The sequence below is a fragment of the Pseudophryne corroboree genome, chromosome 1 (genome assembly GCF_028390025.1).
Source record: "Pseudophryne corroboree isolate aPseCor3 chromosome 1, aPseCor3.hap2, whole genome shotgun sequence".
NCBI lineage: Eukaryota > Metazoa > Chordata > Amphibia > Anura > Myobatrachidae > Pseudophryne > Pseudophryne corroboree.
The window spans coordinates 827,936,557-827,957,280 of record NC_086444.1 but is presented as its reverse complement, the minus strand read 5'-3'; the positions used below and the strand labels follow the sequence as shown (position 1 = coordinate 827,957,280).

Sequence of the window (20,724 nt, the reverse complement as noted above, 5' to 3'; positions counted from 1 at the left end):
CACTAGGACGTTAGAGAAAATAAGATTTTACTCACCGGTAAATCTATTTCTCGTAGTCCGTAGTGGATGCTGGGCGCCCGTCCCAAGTGCGGACTTTCTGCAATACGTGTATATAGTTATTGCTTAATAAAGGGTTATGTTATGTTGGCATCCATTGTTTGATGCTCTGTTGTTGTTCATACTGTTGACTGGGTAAGTTTATCACAAGTTATACGGTGTGATTGGTGTGGCTGGTATGAGTCTTACCCTGGATTCCAAAATCCTTTCCTTGTAATGTCAGCTCTTCCGGGCACAGTTTCCTTAACTGAGGTCTGGAGGAGGGGCATAGAGGGAGGAGCCAGGGCACACCAGTAGTACTAAATCTTTCTTAGAGTGCCCAGTCTCCTGCGGAGCCCGTCTATTCCCCATGGTCCTTACGGAGTCCCCAGCATCCACTACGGACTACGAGAAATAGATTTACCGGTGAGTAAAATCTTATTTTGTCTCCATGTACTGTCCTTTGTACGGCGCTGCGAAACACTTGTGGCGCCCTATAAATAAAATGTAATAATAATAATAATCTCCCCCCATGTCTTTTAGCCTTTTTTGCTAAATATAATAAACATTTTTTCTACTTTTCCACTTAAAAGGGGAGGGGTTTTTTTGTGTGTAATAAAAATTACTAATAAAAAAACAACAACAAATGGCCTGTCTGTGCTCAGTTGTGTTTGACAATCCAGTTTAATGCAATGTATGCTCTCTTGGGTGGGGCTGGTTATTTCTATACTAGTTTCCTCCCCTCACCTGCCTCTGATCATGTGACTGCAGAGGACAATACATTGTATACCTGGACTGTTTTTGTTGCCTCTATATTATGTTTGACAGTTTTGTGTTTCTTTTTGCTTAATTTCTTCATTGTTTGTTAGAACGGTGAAGGGAAATTGTGGTTGACCTCTAACTTAATTGGGCAGTAGAGTCAGAACATTTGCAACCCCAGCAGAAAGTTTACAGAACTGAGTAATGGTTTATATACACAGCTTCCTCTATGTTCTGACATGTTCTAGAGAGGAAAAGATTTCTTCCTGTTTGCTGGCTGCACACAGAATACTATAGCACTATTCATTCTCATCACAGCCCAATACACGGGAGCTGAGTAATGTATTTGTCTATCTGCTTTGTGTTCCTGACTGGAGCAGTTTTAAAGATACACAGCAACATCTCTCTGGAGAATACTGTGGAGCTTGAATTACAGCTAAATACAAGTGCAAGATCCCCCTTAAACCCAAGATTTCTATCTGTGACAATTGATGCCAGTCTTGCTTCGGAATCCAAGTACATTTCTTTCCTTCGGTAAGTAGGCGAAATAACTTTCTGCTGTTATTCCTTCTTGTGCTAAACATGTATATTTAGTCTTGTGAGAAAATACTAATGGTTTCACTATGTTTAATGCAGAAAATAAAGCATTTGATCTGCAATTCATTAAAATGGTTTAGAGCTACAGGTGTTTCAGATCATCCTAGTTGTACATGGCATTTACACAGAACATAGGAATGTATTGTGAGCTGATTCTGCCATGTATTATATAGAAATTGTAGGTATCTCCTTGTTTTCTAATTGCGAATTTACCTCATGATTATGTGTCCAACTCTCTACACCAACCTGTGGTATTTATTGGGCTAATGAGGGAGACGTATTATAGCTGCACGATCCTCATTACCAAGGTGAAGCAAGAAGGAACATCAACAAGATGTATTAACATCTTGTCTGCTGAAGTGGACTCTCCCCTCCGGTGATCCTCACCTGAGCCCACAACGCATCAACTTAGTGCTGATGCGCTGAGTCTCTCCCCCTGGCCAGCTCCAGTGCATATGTGCAAGATTTTGCTACTATCGCCAGATCTCACACGCAGCCGGGCAGATGCCACAGCCAGGGAACGCACTGTCCTTGCTGTTCTGTATGGGCAACGACAACTGCAGCTTTCGGGATCGATAGCTGCAGGTGTTGGAACAGTCAGATAGTTGCAGGTGTCGGAACGGTCAGTGCTACTGACCGTTCTTCCATTGCCCTGCATATCGGCGTGCTATCTTTTAGATAGCAGTGCCGCTATAGACGGGAGTGAATAGCACCCCAGTCATTAAGAACGCACCGCCGCAATTATACATGGGGGAGAAGCGGTATCAGTGCACATAACATGTGCTGATACCATTTCTCCCCAATATCGATTGTTATTGCATCTACCCCAGTAGGTCTTTGGAAAGCCTCAGTAAATTATAAAATGTATCTGAAACCATTAAAGCTATTTCAGCAATGCCCACTGAACACATATGTTCTACACAAGCTCTTAGGATGTCACCTATGGTAAATGTACATTGTCTGAGAAATCTGGAGAAATTACTCCCAAGAGTCCAATGTAGAGTGCATTAGTACATCCACCCCAAAGGGATGTGCTCAGAGTGGCATAACTAGAGGCTTGAAGGCCCCTGGCAAAATCTCAAGGTAGGTCTCCTACTGGGACGCGGTTAAAATACCACTAGTCGGGATCCCAATGGTCACAACGCTGACGCTGGAATCCTGACTAGCGGTGGAATGCCGCCGACGGAATACCGGCAACACAGGTTATTCTCCCTCTGTGGGTGTCCACGACACCCATAGAGGGAGAATATACACTGAGTATATACAGGGGCTTTCTAGCGCTCGCCATGCTGCCGGCATTCTGGCGGACGGGATCTTTGCAAGTGTTTTGGCTCTCCTTATCCAGCTGCTAGTCATTTTCAGTGGTGGCTGCTGCCCCTATGCTGCAGCGCAAGCCACACATAGCATGCAGAAATGGGGGGGCTGGTTGACCCCTGGAATTGGCAGCACTGTGTATCACAGCCTCAACTGCACTTGGGGCGCTGCACTCATCTTCAGTTCTCCTTACTGTATAAACCCGCCCCCAGGCTCCCATTGGCTAGTTACACAGGATGCTGGCTTATACAGAAAGGAGAAGCTGAGTGCTGCTGCATCCTGAGTGCAGCGGCGGCTGTGAGTCTCACAGTGATGCCAATCCCCTGAGTCTTCGTATCGTTTTATTAAAAGTCACATAGAACTGAACAGTACCCCTAAAGTACCCCAATACATGGGGTAAGGCATGGGGCACAGTGGCGTCTATTCATGAAGCAGTGAAAAGAGTGGAGAAGTGAGCCTGGGGAGAAGTTGCACATGGCACCCAATCAGCTGCTCCGGTCAGTTGTATAGTATGCAAATTTATAAATGTAATTTCAATGCTGATTGGTTGCCATGGGCAACTTCTCCACTGGCTCACTTTCTCACCCTTTTCACTGCTTCGTGAATAGACCAAAGTGACTGATCCTCAGACATTGGTTTCTGTGCCTACTCGCATCCTCCTGTAAGCATGGGCTCCTCTCCTATATATAGGATTGGCTTACTATATCTTTAATCCAGGACTACTGTAGCTGCTTACAAAAATTTGCGTGCTGGTTTTCCATCCCAATCCGCCCCTGGGTAAGCTCCCCCAGCAATTTTCTTGATAATTTTTCCCAACAAGTAATTTTTGATGTTTTCCAGAAAAACCATATTCTGTCATTTTTCAGGTATGGTTTAGAAAATGAAGGAAAACTTAGTTGCATTTGGCAAAACAACTTTTGTACACTGTTGACCTGTAGAATAGTTTTTGTGATTCTGCCTCAATGTGTATATTAAGTCACCAGCATCTAATGGTGCCCATACACTTGTGCGATGCCCCGCGACGCGACATCGCACCTGAACTGCCAAAGTGATTACCATGCGATCATGCGATAGATTGCATGGTAATCACGTGATGGGCACGTCACTGCCGAGTGGGAGTGGCGTCTGGCCGCTCTCGGCGGGTGCCCATCGCACATCGCAGTGCAATATATTGCATGTGTTTTAAACAACACATGCGATCACACTGCGAGTCAATAAATATTAAGTGCAGCACATACTATCTTGAGATGCGAGATTCGACTGGCGTGCCTGCGCATCGCGTCGCAAGGTACCTAAAATATGCATTCAATCCTTCAATTTCTCTCCCAGATCTGGTCGAAATCGAAGGTTGGCACCGATTATCTCACAAGTGTATGGGCACCATAAGATATAGCTCTTCAGCTGACTAATAAGCTTATAATCAAAGGCATTCATTCTGTGTTTAACAATCTGGTAATATTATTTGTAGACAAACAAATGGAACATTTACAATGTGTTTTATCTTGTCCTAGATCTCAGAAACTAATTACTTTAACCAGAGGGCTATCTCCTGCTTATCTGAGATTTGGAGGAACAAAATCTGATTTTCTCCTATTTGACCCAGCAACAAATGCATCTGTCGAAGAAAATCTTTACTGGAGCTTGCCAACAAAACAAGGTGACATAGATAATGGTAAAGATGTGTCCTCATACATCTAGCCTCAATGCGCCATGCACCGCGAGATGCCGTGCCTGAGTGAGCCGGCAGTTCCCTGGCCACCCTGTTAACGTCGGTCTTCTTTTTTTGCCGAACATGCATCTTATTTGCATTGCTGTGGAATAAGAGGGCAGTCTTCAGTATGCCGACTGACGGGATCCCGGCGCACAGTATACCGGCGCCGGGATCCTGACAGCCGGCATACCGACACTTATTCTCCCTCGTGGGGGTCCATGACCCCCCTGGAGAGAGGAGAATAAAATAGCGTAGCGCGCCACGGTGCCCGTAGCGTGGCGAGCGCAGCGAGCCCGCAAGGGGCTCATTTGCGCTCGCCACACTGTCGGTAAGCCGGCGGTCGGGCTCCCGGCGCCGGTATGCTGGTCGCCGGGAGCCCGACCGCTGGCATACCATAGTGAACCCGGAATAAGACACACAAGCAGACTCTGCTGCTTAAAATGATATGCAGCATTCCTATATTCTGTGTGCAACTGCCGGCTGTATCTGCATACGAAATGCTACTTTACAGTGTTTTCCAGGAATGTTACAGGTGTTTTTCATGACAGCTATGGTATCTTCTGTGATACCTTCAATGTATTTCTGTAACACACATCTACTATTTTTATTACATTGACATTTATGCAAGTTGCTAAGTCAGCTTTATGACTACATGGCCTTTGATTGCGAAAAATGTTGACTGTATGCACCAGATATGCTGGACACAAATGGTGATAGTAGAAGTTAACCTATTCTTAGAAGATTCCTATAATAAAGGGCCAATATTTTATATAGTGGTAATAATCATTAAAGTGAGGGTGCTGCCACTGTCAACTGTAAATACATGAAAAACAAAGGAAACTAGAGTTGACTATGTGTGGTGTGCCATGTAATAAACATCTCTAGCTTTTCTTTGTTTTGTGTCTCAACGGCTGTACTATGAATTATCGGCGCCGCGAACCCGACAGCCGGAATGCCGGCAGCGGGGTGAGCGCAAAAGAGCCGATTGCGGGCATGGTGGCACGCTACGCGCACCACGCTTATTCTCCATGGGTGTTGTGGACACCTCAAGAGGGAGAAAAGTTGTCAGTATACCGGCGCTGGTATGCTGAGCGCCGGGATCCTGACAGCCGGTATAACGAGTGCCACCCGTCTCAACATATTCCCTTTATCTTAACATGTTATCTCCAAGTTTTATGTTTCTCTAAAACTATCCAAAACTGCGTGCTTTTCTAAATATTTGTTATCATGATAAGTAAGAGAAAAGAAAGATAAGACCCTTGTCTGGCGCACTCGTTAGTAGAAACAAGATAATATGTGAATTATTAAAACATGACTTTTATTCAAATATTTAAAATGGTAAATTGGTTATCATGATAAGTGTCTACTCCTATCAAGAGCTCAGTCCTTTAGTTGCTTACTCAGTATTCTGAAAGCTTCTTGTTTTTGTTAAAGAAATATGATCATACAAATATGTGTAGTCAAAGTGGAACTGCATGGACCTGATTATCTTACATAGGAATGGTCATCGCTCCTCTATTTACCAATTAAAAAAGCAAAACCAGAGGGGGTCCGCAGACGATAAGACACCTGTGAGGACTGTTCAATGAATTCTGAGAGATAAGGGACTATTTCAACGTACTTACCGACTTCCTGGCTGCACTATCAGGTCGGCTCAGCAGGGGGGCGTGGCGGGGTAATTATGAGCAGAGGGGGCGGGGCAGATGGGGTACGGGGGCGGTACAGAGCATGGTTGCCACATCATTTAAGCCACACCCCCGCTCTTTAATGCGATATTACCGGCATTATACTGCAGGGGACGTGACTATGATGACGCGATTCAACAAGAATCGCGTGATCGACTGCCCGGATTGCCCACTTTACTCACTAAGTGGGCGGCCGGACTGTGGGGGGGGACCACAAAAATCGGGAGACTTGCCTGCTCTTCCGGGGGGCCGGGAGGGGTAGGCGATTTTCGGGATCCTCCCAGCCATTCCGAGAGAGTAGGCAAGTATGTATTTCAAGCACCCTATGGATCCATATGTCTGCCTTTTCGCCTACACTTCCATGCAGTGTGCTCTATGGAGTAAAGTGCCCCATACACTACCGCAACATGTCCGTCTGACATGTCGCGGGCGATCACCCCCCCCCCCCGGCAGCCTCCTGGGGGGCAGGATCGCCCAAGATACATCGTATGCTGTCCTTTTGCATATGATATATCTTGGGCGATCCTGGCTGATCCCAGCCATGCCTGCGGGGTGGGACGTGATTGAATGTGCAGCACATTCACTCTGGAAGATCCGATCCGATGCTCACGGGAACACGCATCAGATCGGAAACGCCTCCAAAATACCAGATTTCATCCAATATATAGGGCCGAATGCCCAAAATCGGATGAAATCGGGCATTATCGTCCTAGTGTATGGGGCCCATAAGACTCATTGAAATTAGCAACAATAATGTTTACTACCTGTTAGGCATATTCTTAAGTGGAATCATTTTATTTATTTATTTATTTATTTTTCTTTTCCGTTTTTTTTTTTTTTTTTTTATAAATCTGTAACTGTAAAACATTTGCTTTTTATGATAATTGCTTCAACTGATACTTCTCTATACAGAATGTAATATGGTGTTTCCCAACGTTAAGGCACAAATGTAAAAAGTTGGGAATACATTTAGTCAGGGCAGGATTAAGCTTAGGCTGTGGGAAAGGAGTGTTAGGGTTAGGCTATGAGGAGGGGAGGGGTAGGGTTAGGCTGAAGGAGTAGCGTTACCTTAGAAAAAGTGTTGGGATCCTGACCGTCGGGATGACGCTGTCTGTATTCTGAACTTCTGCATCCTCGCTTTCGAGATCCCGTACACAACCCAATTAAAGCCCTAATCCTATATTGCACAGATATTCTGAATAACAGCCATCAGCACAGTATTTTGTACAGCATGACGCATGTCTTGTATAAGGGCCAACTAAAGTGCAGGGGATTATGTGATAACCTGCAGGAAGCAGATTATGCCCAGATTACAGAGAATCTGGGCAAATTTTTAAAGCAGCCATCGTTTAAAATGTAAATCTAATAATAGTAGCACCACAACCCCTTCACACCCACTTAGTTGCAACCCCCCCCCCCCCCCCTCCACACACATCCCACCCCACCCCACTCCAGCCGGATCTCCTCTTCCACGTGACAGGGGGACACGGCGAGCAGCGTTTCACATGTGATACGACTGAGCCAGTAAAGTGTACTTGGCTCTGGTCGGTCGCATTACACGTGACTAAGCCAGGTAAGTGGTTCATTGACAGCTGCTCTTCAAATCCAGCCAGACTCTTCGGAATATCACCGGAGACTACATCTCTCAGACTATTAGATAAACCCACAGGCTGTTTCACAAGTTAGTAGTGAGGCTTTAGTCATCTCATCGCTGTCCATTTTGCATTCATGGGGATGTGATTTTCAGGGTTCCTTTTATTCGATGAGGAAAGCACCTTCAGTGAAGATTTACTAGAGCAAAATAGCCTATGTTTTTCTCAAACCCATCTTGGAGTACATTGATAAAAACATCTGTGCCAGTGGACACTCTTACAGCCAACTTTGTTAACTACTGATAAGGCCTTAGATTGGGATGCGGTCGGAATCCCGGCAGTGGAATGCCGATGCCGAATCCCGACATTGATTTAAATGCCAGCGCCAGGATCCTGATAGCCGGAATCCCGATCGAGGACTGCCGAGAAATCGCACTGGTGAACCGCAGAGGGGGTGTTAGGTTTAGGCTGCGGAGGGAGGGTTAGGTTACGGATGGGAAAGGTTAAGGTTAGGCTGCGGTGGAGAGAGGGTTAGGTTTAGGCTGCGGGTAGGGAAGGTTACGGTTAGTCACCACAGGTTAGGGTTAGGCAGCAGGGGGTGGGAGATTATGGTTAGGGGGTTAAGGGATCAAGGGATCAGGGTTACCTTACTTAATAGTAGCTGTCTGATCTTAAGCGCTGAGATGCCACTATTTTGACAGTCTGCACCCCAAGCGCCAGGATCCCATATCCAAAGCCTAGTATTGTTGCAACTCTGAACTCTTATTAAAATGCTTCCAATTCATATCTTTTCAATGTTGTTCTTGTGAAATAAATACATGTATTTAATTAACATTTGACACTGGCTGAGCAATTTTAGAAATACTGTAAGTTGAGCTGCAGTAGAGCTTTACAGTACTGTAAGATATCAGCATCTTGCTGGCTGCGATTGCCTGTGCCTGATTGACAGGTAGAGGCGGTCGCTGGGCGGGAGGGCTGGGAAGTGGGTATTGGTGGTGGTTGGGGGCAGTAGGCTGAAGTTTTGCCTAGTGTTCTGAGAAATCTTGTCTAGGTGGCATGAGGTGTAAGTGGCTGTATGTTGGGCAGAACCAATATTTGAATTTACTTTTAAGATTGAATTGCCATTGTCACAAATATTGGTTTAACTTATAAAATGGTTCTACCCATTATAGATGACCAGTCAACATTAAAGGCCCTATTCATTATCTTGGGTTCATGCATGCACAACTTCTCGGTGGTAGCTGAACAGGGCCAGGGGGATTTGAAAGGTTCCTCTTTGCAACCTGGGACTCCTTCTCATAGGAAAGGAGTGGGGTTTGGGTATCAGTGCCATCTGAAGAAGGCAAAGGTTCCTGCTGTCACGCTCCGTAAATGTAGTATTTTTGGAGCTTGATAATTAGGTCCCCATACTAGTGTATGGTGACAGTGGACCAGATCGGGACTGAAAGATAAGCAGGAGATATCTGATGTATCTCCTGTGTTACTTTTATAATGAACGGCAATTTCTACAAAATTAGGTGAAAATTTTAAATTAAGGGATACAGATGTAGCCACCTTTATCTTAACCGATTCTCCCCCTAGACGGACGTTTAGTCACGCTAAGGCGATAGCTTAGCTTGCTGAGTTTAATCACAGGCAGGCGCGTTGAGGCGATTCTAGATACTCGGCATGCATTACACATCTCCACCACTGGGTGTCTAATGCTCCACTAATCCAGTACTTTCGATCGTATAGCGGCGAATTGATCTACAGCTCTGGCAAATGGTCAGTGACGACTGTAATGTTAATAGATGGTGACCAATGGTCAGACAGTGAGAGTTCTCAATATAAATAAATAGTTTATACAGACACAAACGAACATGTTAAAACACTTGTGCATGCAGACGCAAGATTGTATATGGAGACGCAACTAATTGTGTAAAAGGAAGTATGTACAATGCATAAACACCGTGCCTTTGGAATACATGTACATTATAAGCGAGTTCCCGTAACATTCACTTTATTATAAATTTTTTTCTTTGTTATACATTCAATGGAAGGGTGCACACAGGTTTCACATAAATCTTGTCTTGTAACCTGATCGGAACTCCCTACCTGTCTATTGCATGAACTGTGCAGGCTCCCAGGGGGGAAGGGCGATGGGGGTAGGGAGAGGCGGTGGAAAATACCGTGCTTTTGAAATACAAGTATTAGCGTCCGAGTCCCCTAAGGCACAAACCAACACCAATGGGAAGGAAGTGCCAACCTTTTTTTAATGTGTTCCTGTAACATTCACTTTATTATTTTTTTTCTTTGTTATACATTCAATGGAAGGGTGCACACAGGTTTCACATAAATCAGAGTGGGCGGGGAATTTTCCTACATACAGTAGTATACTGTTGCACATGTCTTGTAACCTGATCGGAACTCCCTCCCTGTCTACTGCATGTACTTTGCAGGCTCCCAGGGGGGGAAGGGGAAAGTGGGATGGGGGTAGGGCGAGGCAGTGGAAAATACCGTGTTCAAAGAAAAGGCATAATCAAAACCATGGGGAACTTTGCGGTGTATCGTTATGTGCATTGACCTCGCTTATCCCTATCACCCCTGTGTATTTTAGCAAGGGGATTCTGACGCTCCTTCAGCATTGCCCCGTAGCCTGCAAAACCTATGCCATTGCTCGCTCCATAGCTGAGTGCTGCCACAAGGCAGGGGTTCACGTGCCTTGGACATTTTTGTCACTTTGCGATGCGATGGGGTCCGGTGTATCGTTATGTGCATAGACCTCGCTTATCCCTATCGCCCCTGTGTATTTTAGCTAGGGGATTCTGATGCTCCTTCAGCATTGCCCCGTAGCCTGCAAAATCTGTGCTGTTACTTGCTCCATAGCCGAGTGCCTCCATGGAGCTAGGAGTCACAGGCGGTAGCCATTTCAATTGAGTCTGCCCTGCTATAGAATTGTATGTGTACCGTACGGTGCAAAGAACCTTGACAGTAGAAACTCTCCTGCAGCTTTGCCCTGCTTTATGTAAAACTTGTGTTTTGTCAGTTTGCTATGCGATCGAGCCCGGTGTAACGTAATGTGCATAGACCTCGCTTATCTCTATCGCACCTGTGTATTTTGGCTAGGGGATTGTGACGCTCCTTCAGCATTGCCCCGTAGCCTGCAAAACTTATGCCATCTCTCACTCCATATCCTAGCGCTGCCTGCCACGTGGTGGGGGTTCAGGGGTGGCGGCCATTTTGCCAGTGTGCTATGCGATCGAGTCCGGTGTACCGTAATGTGCATAGACCTCGCTTATTCCTATCGCCACTGTGTATTTTAGCTAGGGGATTGTGACTCTCCTTCAGCATTGCCCCATAGCTGGCAAAATCTGGACTGTTACTTGATCCGTAGCCTAGGGCCTCCGTGGGGCAAGGAGTCATAGGTGATAGCCATTTCTATTGAGTCTGCCCTGCTACAGAATTGTATGTGTACTGTACGGTGCATAGAACCTTAACAGTAGAACCGCTCCTGCAGCTTTGCCCTGGTTTATGTGAATAAAAAAAATAATAAAGTGTCTGGAAAAACTAACATGCATTCGTACTTTAGGAATCGAACCCGGGACTCTGAGTATAGGAAGCGGAACACATCACCACTTCGCCGCAGACAGATGAATAAATCCATTGGTTTTTATTATGCTGTAATGGCTATGGGATTAGGATGCTAACATACTGTACAAAATTCCTAATCTCAAGAGGCAATAGTGAACTTCTAACACGTCCATTTGCGACAGTATACACTACTGGTTTTATATTGTTTTGTCTGCGGGACTTGGACGCTCACATATTCATAAAGTACTGTAGATGGATCATATACTGTATGCTGTACTATTTGCGTCTGTACCGTATATACTGTATTAAATAATGTGGCGTAATGAGTATTTACTGTATTAAATAATGCAGCTTAATGAGTATTTACTGTATGCAGCGTAATAAGATGCCTTAGTAAAGTAGTCCTTATTATATATTTCAGTATTGTATTTTACGGGAGACCACACGCATGCGCAGTGGTGATTGTAAAAAGCGACATCTGGTGGATGATCGCAGGTATTACATGTAAAGGTAACGCCAAACGCTCTGGGGGTCATTCCGAGTTGTTCGCTCGCTAGCAGATTTTAGCAGCATTGCACACGCTAGGCCACCGCCCTCTGGGAGTGTATCTTAGCTTAGCAGAATTGCAAACGAAAGATTAGCAGAATTGCGAATAGAAATTTCTTAGCAGTTTCTGAGTAGCTCCAGACCTACTCAGCCATTGCGACCAGCTCGGTCCTTTTCGTTCCTGGTTTGACGTCACAAACACACCCAGCGTTTGCCCAACCACTCCCCCGTTTCTCCAGCCACTCCTGCGTTTTGCAACTCGAACGCCTGCGTTTTTCCGCACACTCCCATAAAACGGCCAGTTTCCGCCCAGAAACACCCACTTCCTGTCAATCACACTATGATCAGCACAGCGATGAAAAAGCTTCATTATGCCGTGAGTAAAATACCTAACTTTTGTGTAAAATAACTAAGCGCATGCGCTCTGCAAACCTTGCGCATGCGCAGTAAGCGACTAATTGCAGTATAGCGAAAATCGGCAACGAGCGAACAACTCGGAATGACCCCCTCTGTCTGCCTCCGTGCGATTAGGTACGCCTCTCTGTGACTAGGCGCACCTCCCTACACCCCGATACGCTGCGTATGCTCGATCGGGACAAACGCCTCAGCCAGTCAAGATAAAGGTGGCTACATCTGTAATTAATAAACCCCAAGGTGTGCTAAATGATTCCGTGTTTTTTTTTTTTTTTTTTAATGCACATATTTAAAAATTGCAGTGAGAAAGTCTTTGCATGACAGCTGGTATGTTAGTGAGTGTATCAGGAGTAAATCTTGATGTACATTTTTATTATCAATGTTTCAGCAAATCTGTGTGCAGATGGCAGACTGTCCCCTTTTGAGCAGAAGAAGCTTAGGTCTCAGTGGCCTGCTATGGAACAAATAATACTAAAGGAGGCTTTTCAGGAAAAGTACAAAAATTCTACAATCACAAGTAAGGTAGAACATTGTGTGTCATTAATAAAACCATGGCCAATGCACAGGCCTTATAAATACTGGAAAGTAGCTCATGTTTCTTTTGTAAGGGGTTGCAGAGCTTTTCAGAAGTGTAACAGGCTGGTTTAGATGTATTCTGGCCCTATAATGGGAAGTAGGAGCATAAACCATGTCTAGCTTGCACTTGTGTATCTCTAAAAGTCAAAATAACAGTTTCAAACATTTGAACAAGTGAAAACAATCTTGTCTACTTCTTTTTCCTATTGGTGTTTTGTGTGTGTGTGTGTGTGTGTGTGTGTGTGTGTGTGTGTGTGTGTGTGTGTGTAAATCAAGCTGAAATGAGCAGTATCAAAGTATTATTAATGAGGGATGTGGTCCAAATGGGCATCGGTAGAGAGTGATTAGACTGATTTTTCACCTACTATGCAGGTTCAGTATGAATTACCAGAGGCCAGGATGTCGATCGTCAATATACCGACAACGGCATCCCGCCACCGGTATGCTGGCAGCAGGGCATGCGCTAGAAAGCCCCTTGTGGGTTTTCTGAGCTCGCCACGCTGTGGGCACGGTGGCTTGCTGCGCTCGCCACAGGTTATATTCTCTATGGTGGTCATGGACACTCACAGAGGGAGAATAGGCTGTCTCGCTGGTATTCCGGCGCTGGCACTGTACCGCTGTGTGGGATTCCGGCAGATATTCACAATGTCGGGGGCTTCCAAAACCGTCTCAAAATGGCAACAACCACAGGCAAATTGTAGTCCTGTGCAGAAGCATATATAAAAGTGCTATAAGACTGGCATATATACCCTGTACTATGCCATCTAATATTACAACATTCGATAATGATGAATATGAAAAGCAGACACAAAACAAACCAGCCCACGGATACATTTTACAATGTAGTAAAGTTGTACCAGTGCAGCCTATTTAAAAAAAATATATATATAATAGTTTTACCTAGTATACAGCTTTTACTATTCTTATGTTTTCCCGTATAACAGATATATACTTAATTTTTACAGAAGACACCATTGACCTGCTCTACAGATTTGCAAACTGCTCAAACATGCATCTCATATTTGGACTAAATGCTTTACTTAGGACGGCAGATGATCAATGGAATAGTTCAAATGCCAGATTACTAATTGATTACTGTGACTCAAAGAAGTATAACCTGTCCTGGGAATTAGGCAATGGTAAGCGATGAAAAATGTACGATGAGCCACAGAAAAAGCCCTTCAGCCTTTTGTGTGGAATAGAATTCATAGCCACCATCACTATATGTCCCTATATACACCATAGATTAACTCTTTCTGTTCTTCTGCGGCCATTGAAACACCTGCCATTATATCTGATTGGAGTGATGGCTAGGCATTAACCACATTTTAATATCTTAACTATATATTCCACCTTCCATTTCTACCCAGTGGCCTTTGGCTGTTACAGTGCGGGCCAGCTTGCTCTACCGGCGCTAACGACAATTAAGTCTCAGTCTAAAGATCCACTTTGACTTTCATCACCCATATAGTATAAATAATAGCCTTACTTTTCTGTTTTGTTTTTTATTACTCAGAGCCCAACAGTTTCAAGAAGAAGTCAGGACTGTACATCGATGGATCTCAGCTTGGCAAAGATTTTATTAATTTGCATAACCTTCTCAGCAAGTACAGCAGCTACAAAAACTCTGGGCTTTTTGGGCCTGACATTGGGCAGCCTAAGAAACACTCACAAAAGATGCTAAGGAGGTAAAGCCTTAATTTTTGCGACATTACTTCTGTTGCAGAATAAGGGGTCTATACATGAAGCAGTGGAGAAGTGAGCCTGTGGAGAAGTTGCCCAAGGCAACCACTCAGCTGCTCCGTACAATTATACAAACAAGAATTGTGGGGGTGATTCAGCTGGCGCTAAGCTGCTCAGATGTAACAGGTCTCTGAATAAATGTCACCACATTTAGATCGAAAATACACAAACCAGAAATTAGAAACACTGTCATACACCACAAGCGCTAAAGCAAGATATCACCATAACGTTCCTTTTTGGGCCAGAAGATAGGTTCTATTCTTCTGAGTAAAATCTTCAATTTAGTTCAATACAATATGGAGTTTCTCGAATGTTGATATCATAAAAGACAAAAAATGGCGAGAACAAACCAATGTGTAGTACATACAATCAAGATTTGTTTTCATTCGTACAGTGTCGTGAAATGGATAACAAAAATTGTGCCCCACTGATGTTATACGATTCGAATATAGACCACCTCAAAGTTTATTTTTTTGGGGTCAATTTCTTTTTCTATTTATGAAGCCTCCGGAATAGTATAATAGAGTCTCAATCAAACTAGGGGAGGCCTTATAACAGTTTTCTGGAGAAGGCGGATGATGCGTACCCCAACACTCACACTCTGTGTGCTGATGACAAACATATAAAGGTATCTTTCACTCTTTCAGCAATAGAAGTAATCCACTGATCGCGTACCCCAACTCACGATTTAAAGGGCTTGATAACTCCTATAAAGGTATCTTTGGGTCTCTCCTCGGAGATCTCGATTAGAAGTCTCTAATGTAGTCTCAAAAATGTCGATCACATGTGGAAAATAAAGAACAGCCAATGTGTAGGAAGTTCCACTATTTTCAATGTAGTATGTAGGGTATCTCTAATGAATATTTAAATAGACATGGAGCGTACCCCACTTACACATGTATAGGGAACTTTAAACATATAATGGTTTCTTTCTTGTCAGACATACACCAAATTGAAACAAGATTTCAGGGATAAACGGTCAATGCGTACCCCAACACTCACACTCAGGTGGTAAGTTAGAAGCATATAAAGGTATCTTTTTCTTCTCTAGATATCAATGGATAATCATTCAATATGGCGTACCCCAACTCACGGTTTATTGTGATGAAGGACTCTTATCAAGGTATCTTTAGACTCCCAGTAGAGGATGAGGTTTATGTACTGAATCAGGTTTGGTTCCATTAACCCCAAAAAGAAGAAAAAATAGCAGGGCTCATACCAGAATTTGGTAAAAAAGGGGTTTACAGATTTTATTTCACAGTACAAATGGAAAGCTATGTGCAGGAACAACCCCGCATGATGATATTACAAGGGAAAATATAAAATTTTAAAAAATCGGCAAAGAGAGATGATCAACTCTTGCAGAAAAAAAATTAAAATATGAGAGAGAAAAAAAAAATCAACAATTTAAAAAGTATCAGAAAATCCGGATAAAAAGTGGCTACTCACACTCCAATTTGTCAGACAAATTGGAGTGTGAGTAGCCACTTTTTATCCGGATTTTCTGATACTTTTTAAATTGTTGATTTTTTTTTTCTCTCTCATATTTTAATTTTTTTTCTGCAAGAGTTGATCATCTCTCTTTGCCGATTTTTTAAAATTTTATATTTTCCCTTGTAATATCATCATGCGGGGTTGTTCCTGCACATAGCTTTCCATTTGTACTGTGAAATAAAATCTGTAAACCCCTTTTTTACCAAATTCTGGTATGAGCCCTGCTATTTTTTCTTCTTTTTGGGGTTAATGGAACCAAACCTGATTCAGTACATAAACCTCATCCTCTACTGGGAGTCTAAAGATACCTTGATAAGAGTCCTTCATCACAATAAACCGTGAGTTGGGGTACGCCATATTGAATGATTATCCATTGATATCTAGAGAAGAAAAAGATACCTTTATATGCTTCTAACTTACCACCTGAGTGTGAGTGTTGGGGTACGCATTGACCGTTTATCCCTGAAATCTTGTTTCAATTTGGTGTATGTCTGACAAGAAAGAAACCATTATATGTTTAAAGTTCCCTATACATGTGTAAGTGGGGTACGCTCCATGTCTATTTAAATATTCATTAGAGATACCCTACATACTACATTGAAAATAGTGGAACTTCCTACACATTGGCTGTTCTTTATTTTCCACATGTGATCGACATTTTTGAGACTACATTAGAGACTTCTAATCGAGATCTCCGAGGAGAGACCCAAAGATACCTTTATAGGAGTTATCAAGCCCTTTAAATCGTGAGTTGGGGTACGCGATCAGTGGATTACTTCTATTGCTGAAAGAGTGAAAGATACCTTTATATGTTTGTCATCAGCACACAGAGTGTGAGTGTTGGGGTACGCATCATCCGCCTTCTCCAGAAAACTGTTATAAGGCCTCCCCTAGTTTGATTGAGACTCTATTATACTATTCCGGAGGCTTCATAAATAGAAAAAGAAATTGACCCCAAAAAAATAAACTTTGAGGTGGTCTATATTCGAATCGTATAACATCAGTGGGGCACAATTTTTGTTATCCATTTCACGACACTGTACGAATGAAAACAAATCTTGATTGTATGTACTACACATTGGTTTGTTCTCGCCATTTTTTGTCTTTTATGATATCAACATTCGAGAAACTCCATATTGTATTGAACTAAATTGAAGATTTTACTCAGAAGAATAGAACCTATCTTCTGGCCCAAAAAGGAACGTTATGGTGATATCTTGCTTTAGCGCTTGTGGTGTATGACAGTGTTTCTAATTTCTGGTTTGTGCTCCGTACAATTGTATAGTATGCAAATTATAACTGTTACTTCAATGCTGATTGGTTGCCAGGGGCAACTTATCCACACTTTTTACTGCTTCATGAATAGACCCCTATTTAACATAGCATAGTAACATCGTAATTGAGGTTGAATAGAGGCAAAATGCCCATCGTGTAAACCTGTATTATATTGAGTTGATTATAATGTACCTGCTGAAGTAATGTTTTATGACTAGTTCATAACTATAAATCATGTTACTCCGAGAGGGTGTGGCTTGGCAGCTGAATTGAATGGTTGTGGTGTCTTGGAGCTCCTGCCTGACACCCGTTTATCTGGCCAGCTTGGGGTCACTACCCGCTGCAACTTGCCTACCGTTGGCCCATACAGTGTACCTGTGCCGGGTGGTGTGGTCTGCGGAGCCGGCGGGGGCCTCCTGCTCCCATGCGGGTTGCGGCCCACTCATCCACCTGAAGCCTGGGCCTCGATTTCCTGCCTGACCCGAACTGGAAGTGAGGCGCTCGGCGCCGACGGGCGTTGCGGAGATCGTTGGCCTCCTCTGCTGCTTCCCCGCTCGTCTCCCCGCCTGGCTGGTCTGCACGGTGAGCTCCTTCGTGGCGGCGTTACACGGAGCGGGGACCCACTGCTCGTGGCATCCGCATCCGCGATGCACTGATGCCCGTGGTGCCGCACGCTGACCCACCTCTCCCCCACGTTAGAGAGCCGCGGCTGTGACTGGGACACTGTTCCACCGCTTCCACCAACGTATAGACCCGCTTGGCTAGCCCCAGGACTCCCAGCTACCAAGGCCCTGCAAGTGAGGGTGGAGGCGCCATCTTTGATAAGGACTGCATGCCCACATTAAAGGGAAAAGGGCTGGGGGAAGCAGTGCCACACTCCCCTCGTGGATGGGGGCTTGCATGGGATTTCTGGACACCTCACCTCAGGAGGGGCTCCTTCTAAAGACCTGCAGACCCCAGGTACTCTCCAGTGATTCCCTGCATACTGCACCTATACTCTGAAGTATACTGCAGACACAGACCGCAGTTCCATATGTCATTATGTGAAGACCCCCGGTGGTCACTTGGGTAATGCTGCTCCTTGCCTGATGTATCCTTAAAGCCACGTGGGGAGCTACTGCACAGCGACGGTCCGCCTATTTTTATACTACCTGGGATATGTAAGAGTGACACACCACATCGCCTTTCTTTGTAAACCGATCTCATGGTGAGAGGCACAAAGAAAAAGAAGGCCAAGACCAAGCCAGACGAGACCCCATAATCTGCGGCCCGTCATTCGTCAGATCTACATCAGTTCTTGACCACACCTATAACAGGTCCGGCCACCACTCTAGCTATACCGGATTCCCCGATTTTACGTACTCCGGTGGAAGACATGTCAGCTCCCCAGACCCCGCAACCTCCATTGTCGTCCTCTTTGACAGCAGAGATTAGCAAGATTCTCTCCCATGTCAAGTCACTTCCCACGAAGCAAGATTTCTTGGCATTGGAGACTCGCCTACTGTCTACCATCAAACAAGAGGTGACTGCGCTTCAACAAGACATGTCTCAAATTGCGACCCGTGTCAACGTATTGGAACGACACGAGACATCTAGCTTTGCTACTCTATCTAATTTTCAAGAGGTGATTTCTCATCAGAGGAGTGATATTGCCTTTCTTAAATCCCGCATTGAGGATATGGATAACCGCGGAAGGCAAAATAACATCAGGGGGCTCCCGGAAAGTGTACAGCAAGCTGATTTGACGAATGCACTAACCACAGTCTTTGGAGAGCTTATTGACTTGGATCCAAATGGGGACATTATGTTCGATAGAGCTCACCGTGCTCTCCGACTTCGAGGCTTACCGTCAGACAGGCCAAGAGATGTGATCTGTAGGCTCCACTATTATGCTCAGAAGGAGGAGATAATGAGAAAGGCCCACCAGTTAGATAGTATTGATTTCCAGGGCGACAAGATCCAGTTATTTCCTGACCTGGCATGGTCAACCTTGCAACAACGCAGAGCCCTGAAGCCACTCACTGACTCCCTTCGGAAACTCGAACTGAAATATAGATGGGGTTTCCCTTTCTCTCTTCAGGTTTCCATAATGGTAAAGTAGCGTGCTCTCCAAACCGTCCGATTTACCGGCCTTTCTCACGACTCTAGGCATACCGCCAATACTGTTGCCTGACTGGGACTCTTATCTCATCATCATCAGCCTACTATACCAACCGTGACCCCTCCAGATGACATGTGGCAACAAGTGCGATCCCCGCGTATGCGGGGGACTCCTCCTACAAGCTCGCAATCTTCGGAACCTCCTGGATGAGAATCTTCTGCTTGAATTGGTGTATCAGTTCCTGTTTTTACAGACACATATATGGCTCTTCCTTTTTGTGCTACTACATGCTTCTAAATTATGTGATCTGTTTTGTTAAGGTTTGTTTAGACAGGTGATATGTTATTATAATTGTTACGTTGTGTTTGAAACATATTTAGGATGAATCCCGTTTGCCTATGAGAACATTTCTTCACGGTATTTAGGCCTCTTTTTTATCTCTTTCATAATGTACTCATTCTTATTCCTAGGTGAATTTTTTCGTATTGAGTAAATTTTATGCCGTGGACGGTCGCCGTCCTTAGCCCCCCGTAGGACCCCACTATGCTGCATCCCCTGTCTCTTTGGGTTGAGAGATGGCAGGTTTCCACTCCCATACCTTTTGCAGCAGTTTTTTTTCTCATATTGCTGTCAACAAGGTTTGCTATTGATTCATTTTGCGATGTGACTTTCCACATTGCATTCTCTTTCTATACTTTTTCTGATTTCCTTTTCAAGCTACTGTCCTTTCTTAGTGTCCTTTTTTCTCCCCACTATACTCCTATGGTGGAGATGTCTATTGCGAACTTGTTAAAGTTTAAGTTATAATGGGTCCGGGTGATTTATGTGTAACTAGCCTTAATGTAAAAGGCCTGAATATCCCTGAAAAGAGATCTAAACTCCTCAAATGGCTTAGAGACGAGAGAGTGGATGTTGCCCTTATCCAAGAAACACACTTTAAGATTGGCAACGTTCCGTCGCTTAAGTGTCACTATTAGCCCCTTGTTTTCATGGCCAACAACCCTTCCGGAAAGACGTTGGGTGTAGCCGTCCTATTGGCCAGCCACCTGCCTATCCTTAATGTTTCCTCCCACAGATTGATTGAAGGTAGGGGGTTGCTGGTTAAGTGTGATATTCATGGCCAATGTTTTTCCTTTTTAAATGTTTATTCCCCCAACACTAAGCAGCCTTCCTTTTTGTCATCTGTTTTGGAAGCTGCTGAGCCTTTCCTCGAAGGTGTGGTGGTGATGGGTGGTGATTTAAATTGGACTCTCAACCCCCTTCACGATACTTCTAAGAAGGTTGCTTATAGACAGGAGGAGGAGTATAGGA

The 20,724-nt window shown here is 44.3% G+C and overlaps 1 protein-coding gene across 2 annotated transcripts in view; it reads left to right on the top strand.

Moving 5' to 3' along the window:
* The first annotated feature begins 763 nt into the window (after window positions 1-763).
* HPSE (heparanase) overlaps window positions 764-20,724 on the top strand; it is an 87,552-nt gene continuing 67,591 nt past the window's right edge. Inside the window, exons 1-5 of one of the 2 annotated variants that reach the window (XM_063919734.1) lie at window positions 764-1,329; window positions 4,218-4,363; window positions 12,613-12,741; window positions 13,766-13,939; window positions 14,317-14,488. In XM_063919734.1, coding sequence (XP_063775804.1) covers window positions 1,136-1,329; window positions 4,218-4,363; window positions 12,613-12,741; window positions 13,766-13,939; window positions 14,317-14,488 — 815 coding nt within the window. In that variant the 5' untranslated portion in view covers window positions 764-1,135. Of the gene's footprint in view, window positions 1,330-4,217; window positions 4,379-12,612; window positions 12,742-13,765; window positions 13,940-14,316; window positions 14,489-20,724 lie in introns of both variants that reach the window. The other variant, XM_063919731.1, reaches the window with a different exon arrangement.